Below are 16,931 nucleotides of genomic sequence, written 5' to 3'. Positions count from 1 at the left end.
AGTGTTGGTTAACACAAAAAATGAGACAACAATTTGAGCTTGAACAAATAAGCGTTGAAATGCTGATGGAAAAATACTTTTATTGAAACATTCGTGATTGTGATGAATAAATTGTTTAAGTAAAACATCTGCGCTATTCTCTTTGGAAAAACATTTCATTTCTTGCGAAAATAAATTTGCCTTAATCGTCAGTTAAATTGAACATTTCAGAAATTGTTTACGAATTTCCTTGACATATTTACCTATCAACAAAAAAAAAGAGAACAGCAAAACTAAAAGAATAACATTAAATAGTTGTTCTCGTCTCTCTTTTTTTTGTGTTAAATTGCAAACATGTGTTAAAAATAAACAAAGAATTCATAAATTATCTTTTTCGAAGCGTCAAATGAGATCAGCAGTCGGAGAAAAAACTAAAACGAAAACTAGAGAAGAAATAATGCTGATGAATGAATGAGACAGATGAATGAACTGAAACTTAGCCAAGTGGTTGGTCGATGATTAGTGGGCAGCAACAACATAACAACAAAATGTGTCAACGAAAGTAACTGAAAGAGAGAAACAGAACACAGAAGCGCCTTTGGGTCTTAAGTTTCTAAAAATGAAGCGTCTAATGCGATTGCGGAATGAGAAAGGAAAGGAAATACCTATGAGAGATATGAGATATATATGTTTGTGACGGGAACAACCTCTTTTTTTTTTGTGTTCCCAACGATTGCAACGTGTAACCATGCACCATGGGGCACAAAAGCAGCAAGCGGCAGAATTCGACATGCAACTAATTGCATGATGCAATTTTCCATTTTCCAGTCGTACTAACATTGGGTTCAGCTAATTGGCCAGCAGCGGATCTGAGCTGTGAATGCGAGCGTGTGATTAATCAAACGAAACTCAGCAGCTCTTTGAAATAACGTCTTGATAACTCTTTCAACACCCCACAATCCGGGCTGGAGGTCAATGGAAGTCCGATAAGGCCAAAGCGAAACGGATGCCAATCCACATGTCTTCGCTGTTCTCCAGAGTTTGTTTACGCATTTGTCCGATACTAAACAATATATACGAGTTGTATGCTAATGGGAACGGACTCTCATTTGATAAATGTAACAAATGGGAGCATTGTTGTAGACAGCGGAAAGTGTTGCAAGTTGCTGCTTGTGGAATCTTTTGAGGTCAAAGCTAATGCTGATTGTAATGGCTCTGTGCATTGCTCTGTTTTTTATTTCAATTGCGATTGAAATTTATGAGCTGTTAACGTCTAGGAGAATGGCACCAAACCCGAGCTGAAGTGATTATGATGGGTAGCAGCTCTTTAGTTATCGAATTTACGTGTTGGATGATAGATAAAATAATACAAAATGTGTTTACTTATCGTACATTATGCGTTGATCATCGATCAGTGTTGGTTAATGACTGCATATATATCGGTTTTATCTTATCTCAACATCTTTCAACAATCATCATTGCAATTTAAAGTTGTTTGCTTTTCATATGTCATTTGTTGACACTTTTCTTTTTGAATTTAGTTCCGTGTCGTATAAATTAATTTTCAGACAGTGTTGATTAATGCTGACACATTTCAATTATGGTTTATCTTTCAACTCTTCATCTGTTTGTTGAACTCAATCAAAATTTTGCCTAATGCACTTCCCCAAAAACCTTTGCCAGCTGTGTTGATCTTTTGTGCACACACTTTTCCATTATTAGTGCTCACACATTTCCCCATTTCCCCCCATAATAATGTCACCTGTCAGCTAAAGTCGAAAGCCTTCCAGTTTTCTCCTTCCTCAACCAAAAATAAACTTGTTCACAGTGAGTTTCCGATTTTTACACACATCTTAAATGTTATGGTATATGGGGAGCAGACCACAAATGACCCTGGAACTAACCCTGCTGACATTTTGATGGGCTTCAACAAAAGTGACAAGAAAAAGTGAAGCATTAAGATAACCCCGCCACTTCCCGCTTTCTTTCAACAGTCCATCTTCCCCTCTCTTTCTCTCTCTGTGTGTGTGTGTTTGTAAAACGGCACTTGTTACTCAATTTGTCTGGCTGAATTTTATTTTATTATTATTTCGTCTTCTTCTTGGTGTTTTGCTTCGCCTTTTCTTTATAGTATGTTGTCTAGTTTCTTTTATGGCTTGTATGACTTTTTGTTTATTTTGGCCAACGGTTCTCGGTCTCTGTTTTCGTGATTCATGTTGTTGTTGCTTTCTGTAGAATTTCAAATAAAATTTCTAGTTTCTTATGCTTATATAAAAGATACTATAATTCTATTTTTTTTTGGCATGGTTCATTGTACACATATGATGAGTACATCGGGCCCTAAAGACCTTGCTCTTTCGCTCTCTCTCTCTCTCTCTCTCTCTCTCTCTTGCTGTTTGCGGCCTCTCAGCGAATTCCACTCGCATAGAGTTTACATGTCATTTTCGGTGCCCCATTCCTAGGCCTTTCATTCAGTTGTTGACGTGCCGTGCGCCGTATCGTTAGTTATATTTTTTTTTTTGTTTGTTACGTCCGATTTTGTACATATTATATAGTCGCCATATACGCTCGTTCTCCCGCTCGATGCGTCGAGTACAAATTGTTTTCTGTGTGTGCCGCTGATTTTTTATTTACTGTTTACATTGCTCATCGAGCGACTGTTCTGCGTCACCAATTCGCCACAAATTGCATTTAATTAAGCTTAATTAAAGCCTTTGCCAACACAGTTGAACAGTTGGACAGTCACTGCGCAGCCCAAATAAAAATACCCACCCACAATTTGTATGGCAAATGCCGCGTATTTGATTGAATTGAACTTTTCAATTGACTTCTTGTAAGCAAAGGCAGCAATCCATCTAATTGCACAGCTGAGAAATTATAATCATTTAACAACACTTTAGAATGTTGCTTTTCAACACTGAATAGTGCTATAACACGTGTTACATCCTCTAACAAAATATATTTAACATATAAAGCGCTCTATTAGATTGTTATCTTGACTATCTTTGTAGATTTATGTGCTCTAAATTTCCCTACTGACAAATCGAGTATATTTTCCAACACTACTCTAGTTTTCCTTGCATTAAATCGAGCACATTTTCCAACACTGGCAGCAACAGTTTGCTATCAGTTACCCTGTATTACACTTGCATCCCAGAAGACGCATCCGCTTCACACACAGTTTCTTATCGGCAGCTGGTCACACAAGCAACGACTGATTTCTCAAATATGCAGCGTATATATAGACATTGTATATATACAGACATTATATATGTACACTATACACATATATACTTGCGCCGATAATTACACTGAACAGCAGTTTGCAATCAAATATTTGCGTTTCAAGTGTCTACCAAAAATAGTTAATGAATGCAACGCCAACATTTGTGGGTGCCTAACAAACAGTCAATGGGCGTATGCTTAATATTTATGAAATTTATATGGGCTCGGCATGCTCAATAACACTGTGCAACAAGTGCTAACAATTGTTAAATAGCTAACAAATTGTTTGGAAATTGTATCTTCAACTAAACAACAAATTGTGGCAGCTTTGTTTGCGATTCATTGTTGATTTCAAAAAGTGAAATACGATTCCCTTGTTGTACAGTGTAATTAAGTGTATGCTGCAGCCCACAGAGTGCGTCGTCGTCGTCGTCGTCGTCGTCTTTGCTGCCGCTGAACAAAAATCAAAAAGAAGCAGCAAAAAATATCAACAAAAACAGCCGGCGGCTACGTGTTGCAGTCTCGTTGTGGCAAGCAAATGAGCAAAGACGACGCCGCAGCCGAAGTCGAAGTCGAAGCTGAAGCCGCCAACTGCAAAATATTTCGTTGAATATTTGATGAGCAGAGCGCGGCAATATAGATATACAAATATCATTACTATATAGAGACCCAGATAATGTATATAGACGAAGATATATGCAAATGTATTTGAAAAATCACATGGCAGATGTGCAGTTGGTGAATGAGCTGCTCCACGATTTGCGGCACATGAAAAGCGATTGTGTTAGTAGTTAATGAAAATGCAAAACCAAAAAAAAACAAAAAATGCGAAAAGAAATTTCGCCATTAAATGCCATTTTAATTAATGCAAACTTTTTCCAATTTTCGTATCGTTTACAGCTGGAGCTGCTGCAGCGTAAGGTGGATGATCTGTCAGACACACAGAATATAGCCGAGGATCGCACAACGCGCACCAAAACAGAATATGCGGTGCTCCAGGCGCGTTATCACATGCTCGAGGAGCAATACAGAGAGGTGGGTTACAGTTTTGCAAGCATTGTTGTGGAGTACATTTCATTAACTACTATCTCTTTCATATTCTAGTCGGAGTTGCGCGCCGAGGAACGCTTGGCTGAGGAACAGAAGCGTCATCGCGAGATCTTGGCGCGCGTGGAACGCGAAGCCTCGTTGCAGAATGAGAACTGCCAGATGAAGATAAAAGCCACCGAAATCGAGGCGAATGCACTGCGCGATGAGGCGCAACGATTGCGTGTGCTGTGTGATAAACAGGCCAATGATTTGCATCGCACCGAGGAGCAGCTGGAGCTGGCACGCGATCAGATTGCCGCACTGCAGCAGGAATACGATGAGCAGTTGCAAACGCTGCGTCGCCACGAGCAGGAGAAGAAATCCACCGAGGAGCTGATGCTGGAGCTGAGTCACGAGCTGCAGCGTGCCCGCGAGGAGAATGGGGCACGTGCCATGCCCACCACATCGCCGGAGAGCATAAGACTGGAGGAGCTGCATCAAGAGCTCGAGGAGATGCGACAAAAGAATCGCTGTAAGTTTGTGAATTACTCAAAAGCTTTCTAGAAAACTAACTCCGTCTCTATATTAGCACTCGAGGAGCAAAACGAGGAACTGCAGGCCACGATGCTGACGAATCAGGCCACCATGCTGACCAATGGCGTGGAGCAGGGTCGTCATCTGTTGAGTGGCACCCTCAACAATCTGGCCCAGGAGCTGGAGGAAATGTCACAAGCTCAGGTGTGTATGCGAAATGCGAATTTGCTGCTATTTCCCGCTTTTCCCCTTCCGTCCCAAGCTTTGAAGCCTTCTTAGTACTTAGTACTGTCCACTCAACAACTTTAAAATCAACGCCCACGCACAGTCACGCTTGTAATTGTTGCACACAGTTTGAGAGTCCTGCTGCATACACATTGTGCCCGTTGTACCCCATATCATATGTCTATATATATTATATATTGTATCTATTGTATTACAGGATTCTGTGGATTCAGCCACATTAGCATCCTTAAGTCAGGTAATGCTTAACCACCAACAACCACAAGAAAAAAATAAAAGCAAACAAAATTCCAAATATCGCAACGCAACTAAAATCACTCGGTTTTGGAGCCACTGTGCATGCGCTACAGTTTGACGGCCACTGTTTTTATGGTTTTTGGTTCATGTTCTCTAACAAATTCTTTTTGGCACTCTTTTTACAAAATGTTTAATACAAAATTTAAAATTATGTGTTGGGTTCATTTAGTTTTTATGAAATAACAAGAAGAGGACGAAAAGGTTTCATAACTTTGCCTGTCTTTGTGTTAACTGTTAACCTTAACTTTCACACGTTGTTCAACACTAATCAATATTTTGTATGCACTTGCAGCTGCAACAGGCCTTCCAGGAAAAGGAAGATGAGAATGTCCGTCTAAAGCATTACATCGACACCATCTTACTCAACATTGTGGAGAATTATCCCCAGTTGCTCGAAGTCAAGCCCATAGAGCGCAAGTAGACGAAGACGACGACGAGAAAGAGAAGGAGACGGAGAAGAAGATACAGCCCAGACACTTTACAGTTTCTGTACCACCTAACGTAAACTCAACATAGAAACACACAGATGGAAAAAAAAAGAAAAACAAACCAACTAATTAACTACTTTAAATGATATGATAAGCAAAAATCCCATATATTTATGTATATTTAACTTAAGTCATAATTTATTTTATAACAAATTTATTGTAGTTTTTAAACCGAACAACACAAAACTTATAAAAACAAAAACCAAGAAGAAAACCTAACGCAATGGAACAGAACAAAAACAGAATTGTGTGAAATTAGTTAAAATTGTTACACTCATTCATTTTTTCGTATCCCTTTTATATTAATATAATTGTTATGTATAAAAAATTCATGTTTGTAAAATAGAAAGAACAAAACCCCAAATTGTCTAAAACGAAAAATCGTCTATCCAATTATTGTTTATAGATTTTGTAGTATTGTTGAACCTTGGAAGATATTATCTATAAAAAAAACAAATGTTTAGAATCTAAGAAGAAACACCTTTTAAATGAAACAATATTTATTAACAATTTTAACTAGCAACAATATGACGATATGTTTATATGAACCGTTCCCTAGTTTGAGTACCTTTTAAAGAGTTTTATATGCGATATTATTTCAGATACTTTAAAAGAGGCAGCCTGTGGTTTATCTTTGGGAATTTACAGAAATGTTTTACCTTTTTGCTCTTATTTCTGTTTTGATATCTTTGTCTCAAGAACCTTAGGCTTCCTCGCATATATACTATATCCAGATCCAAGAAGAACCTATCAAACAATTTGCGTTTATGGTATGGACAATCCCCAGGATATGTAGTCGGAGTTTTAGTTAGAATGAAAAGCAATTATTTACAAATAATTACACAGATAATACTAAACTGCAAAACTAATCTTATCTGAATTACGTACTACGTATATTATAATCGTATGTAAAACCTATATAGATGGACGTAATGTGCAAAGGTTTAGGGATCGTTACTGTAGAAAACCCCTCCGGATATGTTCAGACGATCCCTAATTAGCTTAGACTAAAAAACTCAACGAAAACTTAATACATACATAACTCAAGTGGTCAACTCTTCTATATGAATATATACAATATACATATAATAATACAATACGGAAAATCTATATATAGAGAACTTTGCTAATCAAAATATTTGATGCCTTATAATGATTTATACCAATTAAGCAATTCTTTTGTATCATAGAACAGTGTTGTAAAAGGCAAGAAAAGAAAAGTTTTAAGCTTTTAGATAAAACTAATAAAAAAGTCCATTACAATTTATGTACATCTATATAAATATAAATTAACTATGTGTACATGTCTACGCCTAATAATATAGCTTAACTACATACTATATGATTTACACCAAGGAAGTGTACGAAACAATACTAAAAATAAAAATAATAAAAAAAGAAGTATTTTATAAAAACAAACAAGAGTGTTCAGTTGTTCTTTGGAGAATTTTCGAATATGAATTAATGCTAATGAAGCGTTGACAAAACCCACCCAAAAACAATAACCACAATAATTGGTGGATTTATGGAGGAAAGTTTTGGTGGGAACCGGTTTTGCACAGTTTGCCAGCTGTTGCCTTGAACTTGCAACCGGTTGGCGAGTTACATCAGGGATTGTCCGATAATGTATTTAAGACGTTGCCAAGACCCAGTTCAGGACACAGAAGACCCTCGAGGTGAAGTTACAAGATGTTTAAGCTCAGTTTCGTTTTGGCCGCAGGTAAGAGCTTCCATTTGCGGATCATTCAATACTTGACTGATCAATCTCTCTACTTTCTTCGTAGTGCTGCTGTGTTCCGTAATTGTCACAGCGCAGGTGAAGCCAAATTCAGAGATCGGCCGGGTTACAGTCCAAGTGCCGTTGCTGGTGAATGGAAAGCCCGTGATCACCCAGGATAAAGTAGATGATGTGACGGAGGAGGTGGCACGTGTTGTTGAGGTGAAACCAGGCAAGGTAAGCACCACTGAGCAGGTTGTGGTGCCACCCACTGTGAGCAAGCCGGTGGCCAAGGTGCGCAAGATGAGAGCTATAGTGGAGACAGTTAATCCAGGAGTACCTAATCCTGGCAAGCCCAATCCTGGTATCCCAAATCGCGGTTTGCCCAACCCTGGAGTACCAAACCCCGGAATGCCAAATGCCGGAGTGCCTAACCCTGGCATGCCCAATCCTGGTATCCCTAATCGCGGTTTGCCCAACCCTGGAGTGCCCAATCCTGGCATGCCTAATCTTGGCAAGCCCAACCCTGGTGTTCCCCATGTGGCTGCCTCGGAAGTTCAACCCGTCGTCGTACAAGCGCCCGTCACAACAACGACCCCAGTTGAGATGCCCAAAACAGTGGCGACAAGAAACTGCTTCCAGCTGTTGTTGGGCGATATGACGACCACGCCCCATCCTATGCCAATGCCGCCCACTGAGCCCGAAAACTGTGATGCAGTGTGCACCAAGTTCGAGCTGCTTCCGATTTGTGCCACCAATGGCGTCTGCATCCATGAGTTCCCAAATCAGTGCATCATGGATAGCTTCAACTGCAAGCATCGTGATTCAGCGTTCCGCGAAGTCGATGAGCAAGTCTGTCGCAGGGGTTTGTGTGCAAGGCGTTGCACTCCAGAAGATATCAATATGTAATTTTAATTAACATTTTACTTGTTTGATATTATTAAATTTGCTTATAAATAAAAAATCAATTTAATATCATATGATATATGAAAAATGTGAATTAGTTTTTGAGAAGAGAAAATGAATGGATGCAACATTGGGAAATTCGAATTTTTAGTTTGCTTTTGCTTTTTCGAAAAGTTCAAATGCAATTACGAATACTTTGCGGATTAGCAAAAGTGTGCTTAACATGAAGCGCAGCCTTTAACTCTATGAACATTTGCAAATCAAATTTATTTATTTAACTCGTGGCAAAGCTTCAAATGAATGTAAGGAGCTTAGAGTATTGCTCGCCTCTGAATGTTTTTGATTCACAACAAGCATTTTTAAAATCTCCCTGTTATATAGGAAAGTTCCGCGGGGCTCTCTCGGTACTCGTACATTCAACAACTATCTCTGGGGAGTCGGTGGCTCGTTGCAACAACTTTACAAGGAAAGCTCTGATTATTTCAAGAATTTGATCTATTACACTTTGGCCTTCCTTGTATTCCCATTAAGCATTTGTAAGTGCGTTTAATGCTGTCAAATTCTTGCTATAAGATGACAGTTTCACACGAGCGTTTCGTTATGCAATTAAGTGTAATTTAATCGCCAATTTAATTAGTTCGTTAAGTAATATTCATTTATTAATGCGCGCATGCAAGCAACGCAGTAATTGCAAACGTGCCAGCAGAGTTAATCGCTTAGTGGGTAAAGTGTACCAAATTTCATATTAGTTTTTGCTTCCGTTAATTTTTAGTTTGATATGTTAAAATATAAAATATTATATTTGATTAGCTCGAAGCTTTTGCGCCATATTATATTTAGATGAAATTCATTTAATTTTAATGCGGTTGTAATATAATTGTACAAATATTTTCCCATAATACCGAAGATAATTTTTTTAAACCACTAACAATAAAATATATAATAACAAGCATTAAGTGTTCGCTGCATATGCAGTAAATGTAAAGCGTATACATAATATGCGAGATGTATAAAGTATTCGTAGTATATTTAGTATATGAAGTATACGCGGTCTATGTAGGGTATAAAGTATACGTAGTATAATTTGTATATAAAGTATACGCGGACTATGTAGTGTATAAAGCATTCGCATTGTAATTTTTATATGAAGTATACGTAGTATATTTATTATATAAAGTATACGTAGTATAATTTGTATATAAAATATACGCAGTCTAAGTAGTGTATAAATCATACGTATTATAATGTGTATATGAAGTATACGTAGTATATTTAGTATAAAAAGTATACGTAGAATATTTGAAATATGAAGAATACACTATATGAAGAACACACATATGCGTATACGTAGTATGTTAAGTATATGAAGTATACGTAGAATATTTGGAATAAAACATCCGTAGCATATGAATTCATTGAAGTTGTGCAATGTCTTTTATTACTTCCTTCGGCATCGGCTAGAAATTCGATCTCTTTCGATCTTTGTACGTTAATAGTAAAATTATATTATTATTTTTTAATAATATATGAATATGTAATTTATTTAAGTTTTACAATTATCAACTTCCAAAAAGTCTGTAAATATATTGTTTACATTGTAATTCCTAGTTCCTTGCGCTCTTCGGGGCTGCAGAGCGGCACGTAGCCCTGTGTGCATTTGTAGTTCTCGACAATATTGAAACGCTTCTGAGGATTACGGCAATTGTAGGCGGCCATCGTGCAGCGGCTGGTGAACAGTTGCAGGCATTGTCCGTTGTGGGCGCAGACGCTTAAATCTTGATCCGTACAGCTGAAGTCACATTTATCTGGCACAGAGTGGCTCATCTCATCCAGCCAGACGACCTCGCCCTGCTGATTGACAGCCGGTAAATGATTGCGCTTTACGGGCAACACACTAGCGCTGGCAACGGCGAGCGTAACAAGGACTATGACAAGGGAAGCAAAAGTTAGAGTTTGAGTTGTTTGAGCAATGCTTGTTAAACTTACACAGGCAAAGTGGCGAAAAGTGCTTCATTTTGAGCTGTTTGGACTTGATAGTTGTTGTTGTAGGTTAACCTTGCTGTGTTTGCAGCAACTGTTGAACTGTTGATTTTGTGTCGAGTCCATATTGTTTTTATAAGAAAGTTTTGTCAGCTTTTTGGCTCTTCAACTTGTTCATCCGATTGCCGCTTGCCTCGCATAATCCTTTATTTTAACACCTGACAAAAATATGCAAAACTGTAATATTATCAATGTCATCATCTTTTGGGGCCTGTCATTTATTTTGATTGTTCGCCTGCCAAAAATAAAAGCTTTTTGTGTTTGCTCGTCCCGTGGGAAATTTGCATATTTAGTACTTGCTTTGCTTTTGTTTAAATAATAAATTGCTGCGGCATTTGGTTATTGTGTAGAAATTACAATACAAAAATATTTAAAGCATACTTTCAGGCTGAATGCTTAAACTGCTCACCTAATGCTCACCCAATGCATTCTCAACTGTAAATGTATTGAAAACAAGTAAGAATTGAACTCGTTATTTAATTGAAATTCAATTGTGTTGCATTGTGGGCTTAAACCACATGCCACGCCCCAAGCACGAGGTGTTGTTAACACAAAATATCTCAAATTTTGTGTAAAGTAATATTCTATAAGGAAGTGCGAATTAAGTGCGATTCAAACGAATTTCCGTCACAGTCAGTCGATCGTTGAGGCAAAACGAAACCAGTTCCTTTAGGATGAGCGCAATGCTTTATAATTTAATTAACATAAAAAGTGCATTAAAATATAAAGATGCTGAAATGCTTATGACAAATCTTGTGTGCACACATGATACTCGATCAGTTTCGTATATAAACTGAGGGCTCTCATCAAAATCGTCACAGAACACAATCGAGCGTCGTTTGGAAAGAGTGCAAGAGATCAATAACAAAATGAGAACTTTCTACGTGTTTGGTAAGTGGGCGGGATTCAGGTAAAGTGAAAGGAATTTATAATAAAAATTGTCTTTGCTGCAGCTCTGTTGTTGGCGGCATCACAGGCCGTGGAATTGGACAAGCCAGAGCAACAGCTTCCCGACAAGCTTCCCGTGCATATTCAAACACTGATAACGAATCACATCAATCAAGTGCTGCAGACGACGACACAAAAACCGCATGGACAAACGGCCACAGTATTAACTGGCCACGTGCCACAGTTGCAAGGCGAGGGAAAAGGAAAATCTACAATCGCTGTGCCGCATTTGGATTTGCTGCCGCCACATGTTGAGCAGCCAAAGACAGTGCCGCAGGTGATAAATCATACAGCAACTGGCACATGGCAGCAGTATGCAGCTCCTGTTGCCGGCCATAACAAAGTGGTGATGCCGCCGGTATCACAGATTGTGGTCACAGTGCCCGGCAAGCAACCGCAAGTGGACAATGTTGGCGACAAGGTCAACCAGCTACACCAGAAAGTCAGCTATATAATGCAACAGGCCGAGAAGCATATTCCCCTGGCCATCAATCAGGCGATCAGCGAGCGCGAGAAGCTCAACGCACAGAAGGAGAAGCAAAAGCAAAAAGAGAAGCAACACAGCAGCCTCAGCACATCGACTACCTCAGTGCCAGAGCACCACAAGCTGCGTTTGATTTCATCGGAGGAGGTGCAAGTGCCTGAGTTGACTGAGGCGCAACGCGATCTCCAAGAACTGGGCAAATGCAACTACAATTGCCCCGAGAAGGCGCTTCCCGTTTGTGCATCCAATGGCAAATGTGTCGTCGAGTTTCCCGGTCAGTGTGAGTTGAGCCAATGGAATTGCTTCAACACCAAAAATGGTAAGTTTTGCTAATGAGAGTAGCTGGGCAATCTATTAGTTTAACTTCATTTTCAATTTGCGTTTATTCAGTGTTCAGCCAAGTGCATGATGACGAGTGCCGGAACACGATCAGATGCTATGAGCGTGATATGCAGTAAGCAGATACTCAAGGAGAGGTCTAGAGAGATGGAGAAACTGAAATAGAAATATAGAAAACTGTATTAACGAATTTACAATTACATTTTTAATAAATAATAACTATGCAAATATTGAAAAATAAATTTGTGGTTTTATTATTTTAAAAGATGGATAGAGAATAAATTGCGAACAAGAACTTATGAGTATCTCGAGATTCTCCAGATACAGTAATGATCATTACTTTTGACTTTGAAAGGATAATTACTAATTATCAATCAGCCAATAAAATGTTTGGAAGTACTTTTGAAACACAATTTGCAAGGTTAACTGAAATCCAATTCCAATTGACGTTACGACTATGAATGAATTTTAAAATCTTATTAATAATTGTAAAATCCTTACACAACATCAATTAATTGGAAGTATTATTTATATTTCACTTCAATGTGCATTGAATTAGCTTTCTAATCGTCTCTTTTGATTTCCTTAAAACAAAAAGCACATAATGTAATTATTTTTGGGGTACCAAATCCAACAAAATATTTAAATTCGACTTGGCAGACCTTGAGACTGCACTTATGTGTTTTTCCCCTCAAAGTGTCCAGCTTCAGTTTCCTAACTAATAGAGTTTGCTTTTCTTGCACGTACTAAACAACAAAACTGATTAAAATTCACTTTTCTAGAGTATTTTCTACAAATGAAAACTTTTATTAAAATCTGATGCTCTTTCTAGAGTATTTCCTCTAAAAGAAAACTTTTATTAAATTCTGATGTTTTTTCTTCAGTATTTCCTCTAAATGAGAACTTCTATTAAATTCATTCGCTTTAAATCAATGTTCAAGATATAATTCAATGTCGTTTCTTATTTAATATAAGTATAAGCCAAGTTGCTCACGCCATTCATCACTTGCGATTTAAGATTTGTTTACTTTGCAGCTTCGATATGCTTCAAGATTTTTCCAAAGTTTACTTTGTATCTTAGACGAACTTGACTGTTGAGAGCAAATATGGTTTTGCTTCTTTTGGCAACAATCAAATGCTTAAATGTTGCTCGTTACTCTTTAGATCAATTGGTAATCGTCTACTTTATCATTACTTGCCTCAAACGCTTGCCACACTTTCCACGCACACACACACGCAGACATTACTGGCAATCGCAGTCTGACGGCAATCATCCAATTTGTCAAAATGGCTTATTAACGGATTTGGCCAAAGCCCAGAATGCCAAACGCAAAGCCAAGTGAATGCCAATACTCGCATGAAGGCCAATGCCACATTGGAGAATCGTGGTGCAGGGAGAAGATGCAGGGAGATGGACGAGTCGTAGTCGCAGTCTCAGCTGTTCCAATCGAATCTGTCTCCGCATTACATACAGTAATTCTCTTTTTTCTCTGATTTGCTTGTTTTTTTTTCCTTTTGCTTAGCTTTCCTGCTCGCTTATCAAATGTGGCCGCATGCAAAGACATGCAAAGAGTTCGATAAGTGACAGACGCCTCCTGGTTTGGCCGCCTTGTCAGCGCTTTCATTCCCAGTATGTGTTTGAGTTTCGAACTACAAACACACATAAGAACGTGTCTCGGACTTGGCCTCGGTCTAAGCCAGAGGATTTCAACAGACTGGGACATAGATTGGGACGTTGTCTGACTGGCGGCACTAAGACCTCTTGCTCCCATTAAAAAGCACTTTATGAATATGCGGCGAGCCAAAAAGAAATCATTTCTTTTCGTTTGCCAGCTTCGGCTTTAAATTTGCATACGATTAGAAAGGGTATAGTTAGGGTATATAGTAGCGGGTAGTTTGCGACAAGAATTCATAAGAAAGGAAACTAACAGATTTTTAACAAACTTTGTTTTTAAGTACCTGAATATTTTAATCTCTTTTGATCTAAGTTACTATTTTTATTGTGCATATTAATTAATATTTATAAATTACAGTTTAATAAGTATAAGTTTCTATTTTAGAAGGTGGCAAATCGGAGTCACTAAATCTAGTTTTTATATTTAATTGTAAGAGCAGCAATGCTTTTAATGCAAGCTTTTAAAACTCGTCATGTCTTGAACTTAAACAGTTGCATTCTTGATTGGTTCTTAGTAAAAGCTTATGAGATTTGATTATTTTACATGTGTATATCATGTGGCGACTTTGATAAAATTTTTTTTATTTTTGTTTTCCGATTGTTACAGAAGTGCATACAATATTACAATGCGACCTTATATCTTTTTTAAAAAAATTTAAGGAATTGATAACTTCTTTATCTTGCTTCTATAATAAGCGTGAATATTATATTAAACACATAGTTTTTTAATTTGTAATAGTAAATTTGTAAAACTAATACAAGAACGGGTTGATTACTGATCGTTCTATGGAAGAAATCTTAAAGTTTTTTAATAAACTAAATTTTAATTTGTTTGTAGTTATTTCACTACATTGTTTTTCATTTTTAATTTTTTTGGAAAACGTATAAAAATGCTTTATCAATTTTAAAATAGTTTTTTATAAATTCAGCAAATTTGTTATTATTATTCAATTTGACATGTTCATTTGTATAAATATTTAATATTCATTGAGTACTAGGAGGAATCCGCAATACTTTAATTGAAATTATTTGCTGCCTTTGCTGTCAGTTCACCTTCAAATATTTTTCATATTAATGCTCTTTCATTCCTTTGTTAGGGTATTTACATGTGTGGCACTTAAATGTCGGTTGCCTTAAAATCTACTCTCCTGCTGCAACTGCGATGTCCATATGCCTTTTGGGGGCCATAAATTTCGCATTTGCAGTTAGCCTGGGGAGCTGCTCGCTTCGCTGGTTGTCTGTCCATTTGTACTCTGCTTGTCTGCTGAGATGTTCTACAAATATTTGACTTAGTTTCGCCTCATCTGGAGCGTTGGTGCATTGGAGCATTGGAGCATTGGATACGTGAAGTTGCTGCTGCCCATTTGGCTGCCTGCTGCGTGTCTGCCACGCATGCGCCATCTTTGCAACAGTGTCTCTAGAGGGGCAAAACGAAAAGCACCGTTAACTGGAGAACACTGCCTTATCGCTGAATGTGTTGGCCTTTTGCTTTGGCAACAGCTTCTTCTATATTTTCAGCTGCTGCTGCTGCTGCTTCGAGTGCAGCTTTGTTGAATGCCAAATGCGTGAGCTGTGGGCTGTGCCACAGTTGGCAACAGTTGCAACAGTTTGCTGCCAGTTGCCGGCAGTTGACTCTGCGTCAGCGGAAATGCAATTAACACTTTGGGCCATAATTGCGTGCCAAATGCATTTGACTTGGCCCGAAAACAGGTTTAGCGTTCTCCTCTCGCTCTCCCGTCCAGCTACAGGCAATGCGCTTGTTTTGATTTGGTTGGCTCATTTGCAAGCAATGTGGCCATTAATCAGTTTCTGGCCGGCGGCACGAAATCACGCATACGACAAGTAGGCTGACAGATACTCTAACTAGTCGGCTCTCAATTAGAGCAGCAATTGCCATTGTTCAGCATTTAAATGCGCCTGCCAAATTAACAATCATTTGCCAATGTTGTGGTTGCTCCTTCTGTCTGACTCGAATGTCTTAAATTTAAAATGGAATTATATATGGCAGTCTTCGCTGGACAGTGTTTTTAATACAAGTGAAATTAATTGAGTAATTTGATGAGAAAACGCAGTCGAAACAATTCAACAAATGAGCCAAGGGAAGAGCGCGGACTGAGACAGCGTGGAAATTGTAGCAGATGCAGATTGTAAGGCCAGACAACAACAACAACAACAACAACAACAACAACAACAACAGCAACAAGAACAACAAATTTAATATAAAGCATATTAACTTTGATGGCAAATGGCCGCAGGCTGCGACCATGGAAATGGAGATGGAGTCATGGATTTTGTAGTCATCTGTCAAGGCGTTGGCGTCGAGTCGAGTCAAGTCGAGTCGAGTCGAAGTAGCTGCAACACATGTTTGATGATGTGCGCGCTTTGAAGTCAGAATCTCAGCAGACAGCAGCAGCCGCAGACTCATTGTGGAGGCAGGCAGTTAGCTTCCAGCTTCCAGCACTGCCCCAAAAGTCTTACACAGTCTGAGTCTGAGTGCCCGGTAGTCGTGGGGGCCACATGACAACCGTTTAAAAAGGTTTTATTTACACCGAAGACAGGGCAGGCAACAAGGCAACAAAAGCAGCAAGCAAGACCGAATCCCGATTGGATGGTCAACTCTCGTCTGGAGGCGATATACGTACGTCGTATATACGCTTAGAGTCGTAGTCAGATCAGAGATCTGGCAGAGAGGCAGCTGCCAGCGTTTGGTCGCGTTGCGCGCAATTAAGTTGCCAACAACTTTGAAATTATGCAATTATGGGTATGAGAAATTGCCTGGAAATTACATGAGGGACTTGACGAACCGCAGCCAACCAACGAACCAACCAACCAACCAACCAACAACACAGCCTCAAGTTGAAACAAAGACGAAGACCAAGACGGCGTTGCTAAAGCTGTAGCTGATGGTGCTGCTGATGCTGCTGATGCTCAAGCCATGGGCAACATCATGAGGCGACGCTGACCAAGTGCCTGGGTCCAGCTATAACATCAAAACGATAGTCACTCCACTTGATTATTTATTAAAAC

The 16,931-nt window shown here is 38.7% G+C and overlaps 4 protein-coding genes across 15 annotated transcripts in view; 3 read left to right on the top strand and 1 right to left on the bottom strand.

The window, feature by feature from the left end:
- LOC133844152 (rab11 family-interacting protein 3) overlaps positions 1-7,217 on the top strand; it is a 52,723-nt gene extending 45,506 nt beyond the window's left edge. For 8 of the 12 annotated variants that reach the window (XM_062278017.1, XM_062278016.1, XM_062278015.1 and 5 more), the window contains 5 exons: positions 4,105-4,239; positions 4,309-4,765; positions 4,823-4,971; positions 5,210-5,248; positions 5,600-7,217. In XM_062278017.1, the coding sequence (XP_062134001.1) occupies positions 4,105-4,239; positions 4,309-4,765; positions 4,823-4,971; positions 5,210-5,248; positions 5,600-5,728 (909 nt within the window). In that variant the 3' untranslated portion in view covers positions 5,729-7,217. Of the gene's footprint in view, positions 1-3,859; positions 3,988-4,104; positions 4,240-4,308; positions 4,766-4,822; positions 4,972-5,209; positions 5,249-5,599 lie in introns of those variants that run through there. The other 4 variants (XM_062278011.1, XM_062278009.1, XM_062278014.1 and 1 more) reach the window with 2 other exon arrangements.
- Positions 7,218-7,406: 189 nt separating this feature from the next.
- LOC133844154 (uncharacterized) lies at positions 7,407-8,506 on the top strand. Its single transcript, XM_062278021.1, has 2 exons — positions 7,407-7,515; positions 7,580-8,506. Exons 1-2 carry the CDS (start codon positions 7,485-7,487, stop codon positions 8,419-8,421), a joined length of 873 nt encoding a protein of 290 aa, XP_062134005.1. The 5' UTR covers positions 7,407-7,484; the 3' UTR covers positions 8,422-8,506.
- Positions 8,507-9,961: 1,455 nt separating this feature from the next.
- Positions 9,962-10,516, bottom strand: LOC133845041 (uncharacterized). Its single transcript, XM_062279376.1, has 2 exons — positions 10,405-10,516; positions 9,962-10,343 (listed from the first exon to the last, which is right to left on the bottom strand). The coding sequence occupies exons 1-2, from the start codon at positions 10,430-10,432 to the stop codon at positions 10,009-10,011; spliced, it is 363 nt and encodes a 120-aa protein (XP_062135360.1). The 5' UTR covers positions 10,433-10,516; the 3' UTR covers positions 9,962-10,008.
- Positions 10,517-11,245: 729 nt separating this feature from the next.
- LOC133845040 (uncharacterized) lies at positions 11,246-12,471 on the top strand. Its single transcript, XM_062279375.1, has 3 exons — positions 11,246-11,349; positions 11,412-12,209; positions 12,281-12,471. Exons 1-3 carry the CDS (start codon positions 11,328-11,330, stop codon positions 12,346-12,348), a joined length of 888 nt encoding a protein of 295 aa, XP_062135359.1. The 5' UTR covers positions 11,246-11,327; the 3' UTR covers positions 12,349-12,471.
- The last annotated feature ends 4,460 nt before the right edge of the window (positions 12,472-16,931 follow it).

The sequence above is a fragment of the Drosophila sulfurigaster genome, chromosome 3 (assembly GCF_023558435.1).
Source record: "Drosophila sulfurigaster albostrigata strain 15112-1811.04 chromosome 3, ASM2355843v2, whole genome shotgun sequence".
In the NCBI taxonomy this organism is placed as follows: domain Eukaryota; kingdom Metazoa; phylum Arthropoda; class Insecta; order Diptera; family Drosophilidae; genus Drosophila; species Drosophila sulfurigaster.
This window is presented reverse-complemented; position numbering and strand designations above follow the sequence as displayed.